The following is an 11,571-nucleotide window of genomic DNA, read 5'->3' as shown; positions in this document are numbered from 1 at the left end:
CGAAGCTGCGTTCCGGGCCTTTAGGAAGTCCTAAATCCGGATTTTGACAGCCGTAAGAGGTGGGAGGAGGAAAAGACCAAGAGAGGTAGCAACTGAGTTTGCGCAATCCTGAGGGGCTTGGTCCTGGAGCCCAGCGGACGGGACTTTGGAATAAGGAATCCGGACCAGGTTTTACGTCTCTCCCCAGGTGTGCGGATTTATGGGGGCAGAGGGTGTGTGCTGCTATAACACTTGCCATAATCAGATATCAAAGGTTTTACCCAAAATTTTCTTGCTTAGTCTGGTACCTGCAAGGCCAGGTCCAGCCTTCACTTGAAATGCCGGACACAGGAACCAACTGTGGTGTCCCATCCCAGAATCTTCCCCTCGCTCCCAGCGTGCATCCCCTTTCTCTGCCTTCCACCCAATTCTTCTTGATCACCTTGGAACTTGCGATAAGGGTCGAGTGGGAGAGAAAAAAACGGCTCATTTCTTTAAAAAAAAATGTGCTCACTTTTAAAAAAATTAAGATTATTCCCTATCTTCTACAGTCTGAAATCAGTGTCGGTTTCAAATTTTTTTAATTAGCTGTTTAGGGGCAGCAATTTGGGGAGGGGGGATAGGATTACTTGAAGGATGTTTTGGAGGTGCGTCTTCTAAGAAGCTGCCTGTTTTTACTCCTGTTGTATCTGTGCAGGGTGGGAGTTGGAGGAGGGAGGTGATTGCAGTTAAAGGGTGGTCTTCCAAGCCTCCCTGGGCACCGCTACTGCCTCCCAACTCTCCTAACGCGTGACTGACTGCCCCTCACAACTGGGAGCCCCTGATGTCTTTGAGCTTAACCCCGAGAAGCGCTGAAGCGCGCACTGAATGAATGAAGGCAACCAGCCCTGGCGGCACGGTAAGGCCAACCGGGTGGGAATGAGAAGAGTCGTGAGCGTGGTCACCTCATCCAAGTCGCCTTCCGCTCGCCCCGGCAGCGCCGAGCGCGCGCCCTGCCGCGGGGGTCCCGTCTGGCGGCCTCTGGGCATGCTCAGTAGCGGCGGCGGCCGCGGGTCGCGCAGTAGGAAGCTCGCGGCGGAGGCGGCGGTGCTGGCGGCGCTGACGCGCGCGCGGCAGCTAAGGGGACTGGAGGACGGCGGGAGGGGGCGGGGGCACGGGAGGTGGGGCCGCCGTCGCCGTCAAGGCCCCAGGGAGCGCGGGGCGCCACCGCCGCCGCCGCTTATCCGCTGGGGTCAGTCTCCTGGGCTGCGCCCGGGTCGGCGGCCGCGGCGGCTGAGCAGCGAGAGCCGGGAGCCGGGAGACGCGCTCCGCCGAGAGTTGGGCAGGGCAGAGCCCGCGCCTTCGCGGCGTCATGGGCCCCCTCCTCGGGCCACAGAGGGCACCAGCCGCAGGAACCCCCGGGCCTCCTCGCGGCCGAGCCTGAGCGACCCCCGGGTTCTCCGGCGTCCCCTTCCTCCGCCTTATTTTCTTCCCTGCTCTCGCTGCTGCTGCCGCTTCAGCTCTCCGTTATGGCAACGGAGCCGCCATCCCCTCTCCGGCTTGAGGCGCCCGGCCCCCCAGAAATGCGGACCCCACCGGCGGGCGAGACCGCCCGCGAGGGCACCCCGAAGCCGGCGGGCGGCAGGCTCCGCTTCCTCAACGGCTGCGTGCCCCTCTCGCATCAGGTGGCCGGGCACATGTACGGGAAGGACAAAGTGGGTAAGTGGGGGTGGCGCGGAGCTCGCCGCACCCCTTCCGCCTTACGCGAGCCCCGGGCCGGCCGAGGTAGCCTGGGGCCCGCTGGCCGGGCCGGACGCCCCTCCGGGTGTGTACGCCGCACCCCCAGTCTCTTCCGCTTTCCCCCAGAGCCTCGCGACCCGTGCAGCAGGGGCTCGAAAAGTGGTACAATTTCTGGGGTGTGGGGCGTCAGGCGGGCAGCAGGAGGTGGCGGGGAGAGGAGTGTCTGGTCTCCGCAGGGAGGGTGGGTATTGATTGAAGACGGCTTTCGTTGTTAGTGAAAATAAGGAACTTCGTTTTTACTGGACGGGGAAGTAAATTCTCCCCTGAGCACAAGGTCTGTTTATTATAGGCGGGCAGCTAGTATTGCAAAAGAAAAGGAATGAAATGCAGATGATGCTAATCTAGTGCTTCTCTTTTGGGTGCAGCTGCATAGCTGGAGGGGAAGAAACAAGTGTTTTTTTGTTTTTTGTTTTAAAATGTTTGTTTGTTTGGGTTTTGGTTTTGGTTTTGGAAGCTTGTCCTGGTTTATCCGGGATCTCTCTCCGCGCCCCCTTGAGAGGTTTTTCTGATATCTCCTGGATTTCTCCGGGAGGCGTGGTTTCAGGAATGCTGAAACTCGGATTCATGTTAGGAAATACACCCTACTATTGTACTAGGATGGTACACAGATAAGACAATCAGTTATTCTTGATCATCTTTATAAGATTGTGTCATGGTCTGTGTAGTACATTTTTTGAGTCACGGCGTTTAAAGCACAATCCAGGGCCTTTTTATTCTCTTGGTGATGTAAAAGTTCGGTTTAGAAACTGGAATTCACCTGGCTTACACTGGTTCCTAGGCCATGATTACTTGGGGAATCAGATGGAGGCGTATGTGAGTAATGCGGATCTTAGACTTGGAAACCATTGAGGACAATTTGGTTTGTGCTGATAAGATGATTCCGGTTTAGGCTGGTAAGATAATACTGACATTTTTAGGCGAGGTTACTGAAGCCAAGGCTGGTTAAGTGACAAGCCTGAAGTCACAAAGCTACTGTGTGTAGAACCTGGAAACCAAGGGTCCTGCTTCAGAGCACTTTTTTTCCCACCGTGTATTGTGCTTGTAGCAAACCACTCAAACAAGGATTTTTGAAAATGGATGAGACTGAATGTATGTTATTTCCGAAAGAACAACATTTCCCACTACTTTGATCTTTACCTACTCCTTTTCTCTTTTTCAAAATTAGGGGTTAATGATGTGTCAGTTGCGTGCCTTTCTACCCATTAAATTGTTAGTTAACTTGTTCCTTGAAGTTAGCTCTCTCTATATATTGATACATACATAATTTGTTTTTTTCTGAACTATTTGAGAGTAGGTTGTATATATCATGCCCCTTTACACAGTAATACCTTAGCGAGTATTTCCTAAGAATGTACTTTAGTGTGTATTTCTGTAACCACAGCACATTTATCAAATATGGAAAATTTAACCGTGATACAATGCTTTAATCTGTAGTCCATATTCTGATTTTGTCAACTCTTCCAATAATGTCTTTTATCATATTTGGTTTTTTTTGGCATAGGAACTAGTCCAGGATCATTTGTTGCATTTAGTTGTCATGTCTCTTGGAATTCTTTAATTTGTAAGTTTCTCAGCCTTTCTTTGTGTTTTTTTTTTTTTATGATATCAATTTTGAAGAGTACAGGCTAGTTATTTTATAAAATATTGTTTAATTTGGATTTCTGATGGGTTCTTATGATGAGATTCAGGTGATACATTTCTGGCTGGAACATTATAAAAGTGTGTCCTTCTTAGGGTATCACGTCTAAAGTCCACAGTGTCTATCTGCCCATTATTAGTGATATTAACTTGATCATCTGGTCCAAGTGTGGTCTGGCTTCTCTACTACATAGTTAATATTTTCCACCTTGCAATAATAAGCTGTCTACGGAGAGATGACTTAAGGTCATGCAGATATTGGGATCCTCATACTTTACCCCTAGATTAGACATCTATTGACGATTCTTGCCTGAAGCAGCCTTTACTCTGATAGTTGAAAAATTGTGATTTTTCCAATTCTACCACTCCCTCTATTTTAATAGTCAGCATTCTGTTGTAAGAAATAGCCCTCAGAGAGGAAGAAAAAAAAAATCTTCCACTCACAGATACAGAGAACAAACTAATGGTTACTAGAGGGGAGGGGCAGAGGGAGGAGCAAAATAGGTGAAGGGGATTAAGAGGTACAAACTACAAACTATGAGGTATAAAATAAGTTACAAGGATGTTATGTACAACACAGGGAATATAGTCAATATTTTATTTATTGAAGTATAGTTGACTTTGTAAGAAAAGGAAAAAAAAAAAGAAATAGCTCTCCATTACTACTATGCATATGTGTTCTTTTTTATGATCACTTTGGAGTCGTGGATTCTTATTTTATAAAGTGTCATAACCCATTATGGAGCTTGTTTATTTTGCTGTCCCAATTGTCCTAGATTTGGCCAATTGGGAGCACTTCCTTCCTTTCTGTCACAAGTTATTTTTGCCTTATCTCGTGCTTTCCCTTCCCAGCTCTGGAACCAGCCATTTTCTCTAAGGAGCCCTGGTTCATTTTTAGTGGGAAATGGTATTTAGAAACCAAGATCTGGGTGCAGGTTTGCTCATTGCCACTAGGGTGTTATTGCTTCCAGGTCTTTTCAATACACGTAACTAAAAAGTATGTATAAATATTTTAGAAATCATAAGTACATACTGATACTTCCAGTTTCATTCCAACTCCACAGAGTTGTTTTCCTTTTCCTGATTCTAAATTTGTTTCCCATTTGCCTCAGTGAGAACCTGGCTCCCAGCAATATTAATTTTTTTTTCTTAATCCTATAATCTTCAGGATTTCTATACCCATACTACTCTAGAAAACAAACCTAGAATAAAGAGTGCAAGATGAGATTCCCTTTTACTGAAGGTATGTGGTTGGAAACTCTTCAAAAGTTATTTGGATTAGGATTTTTTTGGTGTGTGTGGTTATTTTTACCGCCTCTTCTCAATGGTAATATTATTCATTTGAAATACAGTTGGATTCATTTGTTTCTGTTTAAATTCAGTTCCCTTCCTTCAGTGATATATCAATATTTTTGAATGGTTATAAAATTACTATGCTTCCAAAAGTCAAAACTTTACAAAAAGGTATATCAGAAGTGTCACTCTATTCCCTATCACTCCATCCCATTTCTCAGCATCCCTTGTAGGTAACCAGTTTCATTGTTTTCTGATTTATCCTTTCTGAGTTTCTTGTTGCAGAAATAAGCAGATCTCTGTAAGTTTTCTCATTTTCCCTTCTTTCTGACACAAAAAGTGGTATGCTATATATACTGTTTTGGACGTTGCTTTTTAAACTTAACAATATCTCCTAGAAATCAGTATTATCAGTTCATAGAGTGCTTCCTCATTGTTTCTTACAGCTCATTTGTACTGTATTGTGCATATACCCCAGTTATTTCAATTTCCTGCATTTCCTTTTGGACTTTTGTTTCACTGATTTGTTTATCCTAGCAATAATACCACATTGTCTTAATTTAAGCTGCTGTATAATAAGTCTTGATGTATGGTAGAATAAACATCCCACTTTTTTTTTCAAGATTATCTTGACTATTTCTGGCCCTTTGTATTTCTGTATAGATTTTAAATCAACTAGCCATTTTCCCCAAGAAACCTGATAAGATTTTGTGTCTGCTTTTAATCTATAGATTGCTTTGGTGAGATTTGATTTCCTTATAATCCTGAGTCTTCCAGTATTTGAATATGGTCTATCTCTCCATTTATTTAGGCCTTCTTTAATTCTCTTAGACATAGTTTTCAGTGTAAAGGTCTTACACTAGATTTTCTCTAGGTATTTGATGCTACTGTAAATCATGCTTCCTTTTTAAAGAATTTGTGTGTGTGGGAACATTTCAAACTTAGAAAAGTTGCAAGTATAGTACAATGAACTGAATGAATGAATGAATGAATGAATACATTCATTCATATTCATATATTCATCTAGATTTACCTTTATTAATGTTTTGCCACATTTGCTTTATTATCTCTGCATATGGTAATGATTTTACAGAACCATTTTAAAAAGATTGCAGGCATCATGACCCCTTTCCTCTAAATAATTGTGTATCTTCTCAAAATAAGAATATTTTCTTACCTAACCATGGTAAAATTATCAATTCCAGAATATTTCCATTTGGCTTTTGCCATTATTCCTATAGTATTCTTTATAGCAATTTTCCCCTGATATTCTTTATAACAGTTTTTCCCCTTCTAAGGCTATATACATTGCATTTAGTTATTATGAGCCTTTAGTTGCCTGTCATATGGAGCAGTTTTAAAATTTTTTCTTTATGTTTCATAACTATGAAATATTTGAAGAGTATAGGCATTTGGCTTTTTAGAATATTCTTTAAGTTTGTCTAATTATTTCCTCATGCTTAGAATCAGATGAATGCATTTTTGGTAAGAATACTTACGAATTATATTGTTTTCTTGAAGCATCATATCATAAAGCACAGGATGTCAGTTGCATTACTGGTGATATATTGGGATGGCCAAAAAGTTCCTTTGGTTTTTAAGGAAAAGCAAAAGACACATTTTTCATTTTCACCAAGAACTTTATTGAACATTGTATTCACCATTTTCTTCTAATAACCTTCTGCCATTTTTCAGGCAACTTCATAATTCCATCTTCCCAAAACTTTTTATCTTTTTGAGCAAAGAACTGTTCCAGGTGCTTTTTACAGTCTTCTAGGGAATTGAAATTTTTCCCATTAAGAGAATTTTGTAAAGACCGAAATAAATGGAAATCCAAAGGTGCAATTTCTGGTGAATATGGCAGATGAATCAGAACTTCCCAGCCAAGCTGTAACAGTTTTTGCCTGGTCATCAAAGAAACATGCGGTTTTGCATTATCCTGATGGAAGATTATGTGTTTTCTGTTGACTAATTCCAGATGCTTTTCGTCGAGTGCTGCTTTCAGTTGGTCTAATTGGGAGCAGTACTTCTTGTGATTAATCGTTTGGTTTTCCGGAAAGAGCTCATAATAGAGGACTCCCTTCCAATCCCACCATATACACAACATCACCTTCTTTGGATGAAGACCAGCCTTTGGTGTGGTTGGTGGTGCTTCATTTCGCTTGCCCCACAGTCTCTTCAGTTACACATTATTGTACAGTATCCATGTTTCATCACCCGTAATAATTTGTTTTAAAAACGGAACGTTTTCGTTATGTTTAAGTAGAGAATCGCATGTGGAAAGAAGGTTTTTTTCGCTTAATTTATGTGGAATCCAAACATCAAAGCGATTAACATAACCAAGCTGGTGCAAACGATTTTCAACCCTTGATTTGTATATTTTGAGTATGTCGGCTATCTACCACGTGGTATAACGTCGATTGTTCTCAATTAATGTCTCGATTTGATTAATCACTATCAATTTCAACTGGTCTACCTGACCGTGGAGCATCGTCCAGTGAGAAATCGCCAGCACGAAACTTTGCAAACCACTTTTGGTACGTTTGGTCAGTGACAGAACCTTCTCCATACACTGCACAAATCTTTTTTTGCATTTCAGTTGAGTTTTTACCTTTCTTGGAATAATAAAGCATAATATGCCAAAAATGTTGCTTTTTTCCTTCCATCTTCACTATTAAAATGGCTACACAAAAATTCACCAATTTTGATAAGTTTATTTTTAGTCTACGCTGATATGACAGCTGTCACAATATAATCTAACAAAATTGTTTCGAATGAAGTTAAAGACAACTAAGTGCTACTAGAGCCAGCTTACGGAAAAAACCGAACGAACCTTTTGGCCAACCCAATAACTGATCACCTGATTAAATGATATCTGCCAGATTTTTCCACTGTGAAGTTTTATTTTTCCTATTGTAAGTAAATAATTTGAGAGGAATATTTTGAGACTGTTAAAATATCACGTTTCTCATCAAAGTTTTCATCAAATGTTGTAAGCACCCATTGATGGTATTTGACCAACTCACTAATTACTGTTAGTTGGAAAATGGTAATGTTCTAACTCTCTTATTTCTGCTACATTTGTTAGTTGTCATTCTTTTTTTTTTTTTTTTGGCCGCACATCATGGCAGGCAGGATCTTAGTTCCAGGACGAGGGATCAAACCTGTGCCCCCTGCAGTGGAAGCGCAGAGTCTTAACCACTGGACTGCCAGGGAAATCGCTATTTTTTTTTTTTTTTTTTGGCATTCTTCTATAAGGAATATAGATTTCCCTCCTCTCTGTCTCTGTCTCTGTCTCTCTCTGTCTCTCTCTCTCTTTAATTAGTAGGATGGAGTAATGGATTTTTCAGACTTCAGTGAATGGGTCTCATCCATTATTGTTGCTACTTATTTTGATGCTCAGTTGTCCCAGACTTCGGCAGTGGGAGCTTCTTCAAGCTGGCTCCTGTGCCTTTTTTTTTTTTTTTAAATAGTTATTTATTTATTTATTTTGGCTGTCTTACCCACTGAATCACCAGGGAAGTCCCTCCTGTGCCTTTTTAACATTCCCATATTTTCTCTTAAAGCATTTTCTCACATTGTGGCATAAAAAGATGTCCCATGTTCATCTTGTACTTTCCCTGTCCCAGTCCTAGAATGAACCACTATTTTCCTCAAGAACCTAGTTACTTTGGGGGTAAATGGTATTTAAAAACCAAGATCTGGGCAACAGGTGTATTCATTGCTCCTTTAGTGTGGTTGCTGTTTGTCCTTTCAGCAGACTAGATTAAGAAATAAATAATTTCATATTCTTAAAAAATAGAGTTCATATTCATACCTATAATTAAAATCTAATATCACAGGGTTCTTTACCTCCCCCTGTTCTGTATTCATATCTCCCTTTTTTCTCACAGAGAACTGTCTCCCCAGACATCAGTATATTTACTCATTTTGGAATATTTATTTATTTATTATTATTTTTTAAAGGTTATTATTATTTATCTTTATTTTTGGCTGTGTCTGGTCTTAGTTGCGGCACACGGGATCTTCATTGTGGCGGGAGGGTTTCTTTCTAGTTGTGGCGTGTGGGTTTTCTCTCTCTAGTTGTGGCACGCGGGCTCCAGAGCACGGGGGCTCTGTAGTTGTGGCTCGAGGGCTTAGTTGCCCCACAGCATGTGGGATCTTAGTTCCCTGACCAGGGATCGAACCCGCATCCCCTGCACTGGAAGGTGGATTCTTTACCACTAGACCACCAGGGAAGTCCCCTGAAGTGTACTATTTTTTGTTTTGTTTTTGTTTTGTTTTGCTCCACATAGAGTATAAGCCCTTCCCTCTGTTTAGGGTGAGGGGCTGATAAATCATATTCCCCCTTGAATTTAATTGAGCTGTTGTGGGCTGCAGTCTTAGATTCAGTTCATCTGGTATTCGTTCAGCCTTCCAAGATGCTTCCTTTCTTATCATGACTGTTTTTTGGCTGTGAGGTATTTGGCTGCAGTATAAGGTACTATTGGTTTACTTTTAGATCCTGGAATTCATTCACTGGGAGAATGTCTGGTATTACTATCTTCTACTCCATGTCTGCTTTCTCTGAAAACTTGGAGGGGGTGTTTTGCAGAGTGAGTAGTGTGGGAGAATTGCTGGACCAAGCAATCTATTTTTGTGTTAGGACTATTGTCTCTAATCCATCCTGCTACCCCCCACTGTTGTCTACAGTCTGGCTGATTTCTGCTTGCCTGCTAAAATATTTGTCTAATGGCAGGTTCACCTGTCTCTAGATGAGGTGTCTGCCCCAAGTAGGGAAGCTTCATGGTTCTCTTCTCACTTATGAATGCTCCATTCCCCCCCCACCCCCAACCACAGTTCAGTTCATCAAGGAGTTTTTACATCTACCATTCTTCATTAGCCTATTGAAAATGTCTATTACCATGGGAGTGAAGGCCTTTCTTGTTCTACATCCCAGCCTTTGGGAATAGAATTTCTCTTTAGTAACTTTTAGCTATATTAGACTGCTTCTTGAAGTCCCAAAAACCCCTACCAACCAATCTTATCCATATGAATTAATGTTTACCTTCCTTCTAGTCTATAACTAGGACTTAAAACAAATAAACTTGATTACTGTTTCTCTTAAGTTGGTACTTTCTGCCTCTGTTGATTAAACTCTGCATTTTTGTCATGATTAAAAATTCCTGGCATTGCCAAAAGAAATAGAAACTTAAGTGGCGTATTTTACCAAAATTGTAAATAGATTTATTTGAGCTATGCTGTGTTCTAACTAGTGTGATTTTATGAAATCTCAATATCTGAAAATTTAAGATTTTAACATATAAACTTGGGAATGGATCTTCATGGCATAGTGACAGGGGCAGTGCTAGTATATATATATGATGACTTTAGAAAAAGTTTTTCCCTTTGAGTGGACATATTATAAAAAGTTACCCCTTCCTGCTCCAGGCTTGGACCCTGATTTCAGCCCCCACTTTTCCCATTGCCTAGGTGCCCTCATGCTATCTGTACAGCTGTACACAGTGCATCTGAATCAGGAAAAAATTTTAGTTGCTTTCTTATAACAGATGAGAGAAACAAAAAAACTACAAAGTAGGAAATTCATATAGAACCATTGTTAACATTTTTTTGTTTGCTTAATAAAAGGGGGATCAATTTATGCTACTGCTTTTAACTTGCTTCTTATTTAACTATAAATTAACATCTTCTGGAAAGTCTATTACTGAAGAATTTCTGTAAAAATTTACATGTGTTCTATTTATTAGAAAGTCTGAGGGGGCTACAAGGGAAACAGTGGTTGGAGACAATAAAACCAAGCTGTTTAGAATTTGTGTTCTGGTGCTTTGCATATAATAAGCACTGAAATATGTTGGTTGAATGTTAAAATTTCTGAAATAAGTATAAGGAATCCCTTAAATTTATGAAAGTGGTTTATCTGTAACTTTAAGAACAAATCTATGATGCAAGATACACTATTATTTAAACCATTTTAAAATATGTGACTTCTGTTCTGTAGGTATACTGCAACATCCAGATGGCACAGTTCTGAAACAGTTGCAGCCACCTCCAAGGGGTCCAAGAGAGCTGGAATTCTATAATATGGTAAGTGAGGTAAGATTTGTTTTGTTGTATTCAGAGTGTTTTTCATAGTCTTCTGGTGATGACTCAGTAAAAAATACATTTGACGGCATGTCTTAGTATACTGTGTATGTGACTGAAACAAAAGCTTCAAGAAATACAATGCTTATCTTTACCGATGCATGCTAGTATTTTCTATTCTTCTTCATTTTTTAAAGATTTGATCTACTAAATTGATTTCAATCGATGGGTTGTGACCTACATTTTGAAAAATGCTTAGCTGAGAGACTGTATTTCTCAGAAATGCTGAGTTTAAATAGGTGTTTTTTTACTACAGGATTTCTTAGAGCCTTGAATGTGCTAATGTGTACTGTGCAACTCCAAAGGAGGGTAGGGGTGAAGGGGGGCACGTAACATCTAATTAACCATATTACTAGAGTACTTTTTGTTAAACTTATTTATTTATTTACTATCTTTATTGGAGTATAATTGCTTTACAGTGGTGTGCTAGGAGTACTTTTCAGAACATTCACAGTGTTTTGCAACTGCCACTTCTATCAGTTACAGAACATTTTTATCACAGGAAAGAAAACCCTGTACCCATTAAGCCATGATGCCCTCTTCCTCCCTCCCCCCAATCCCTGCCAACCACCAATCTGCTTTCTATGGACTTACCTATTCGTATATTTCGTATAATTAGAGTTTCACAATATATGACTTTTTGTGTCTAGCCTCTTTGTTGAGCATGTTTTTCAGGTTTGTGGTATGCATTAGTACTCTGTTCCTTTTTATGGCTGAGTAATACTCCATTATACTTACATA

The 11,571-nt window shown here is 40.7% G+C and overlaps 1 protein-coding gene across 5 annotated transcripts in view; it reads left to right on the top strand.

Annotated features, from left to right (window-relative positions):
- Positions 1-5: 5 nt before the first annotated feature.
- The window catches only part of IPMK (inositol polyphosphate multikinase), a 43,330-nt gene continuing 31,764 nt past the window's right edge, over positions 6-11,571 (top strand). For 2 of the 5 annotated variants that reach the window (XM_057530959.1, XM_007176324.2), the window contains exons 1-2: positions 1,145-1,677; positions 10,688-10,782. In XM_057530959.1, the coding sequence (XP_057386942.1) occupies positions 1,488-1,677; positions 10,688-10,782 (285 nt within the window). In that variant the 5' untranslated portion in view covers positions 1,145-1,487. Of the gene's footprint in view, positions 188-676; positions 878-1,144; positions 1,678-10,687; positions 10,783-11,571 lie in introns of those variants that run through there. The other 3 variants (XM_057530961.1, XM_057530960.1, XM_007176325.2) reach the window with 3 other exon arrangements.

The sequence above is a fragment of the Balaenoptera acutorostrata genome, chromosome 16 (genome assembly GCF_949987535.1).
Source record: "Balaenoptera acutorostrata chromosome 16, mBalAcu1.1, whole genome shotgun sequence".
Classification (NCBI taxonomy): domain Eukaryota; kingdom Metazoa; phylum Chordata; class Mammalia; order Artiodactyla; family Balaenopteridae; genus Balaenoptera; species Balaenoptera acutorostrata.
The sequence above is the reverse complement of the archived record's forward strand: the minus strand, read 5'-3'. Positions and strand labels throughout refer to the sequence as shown.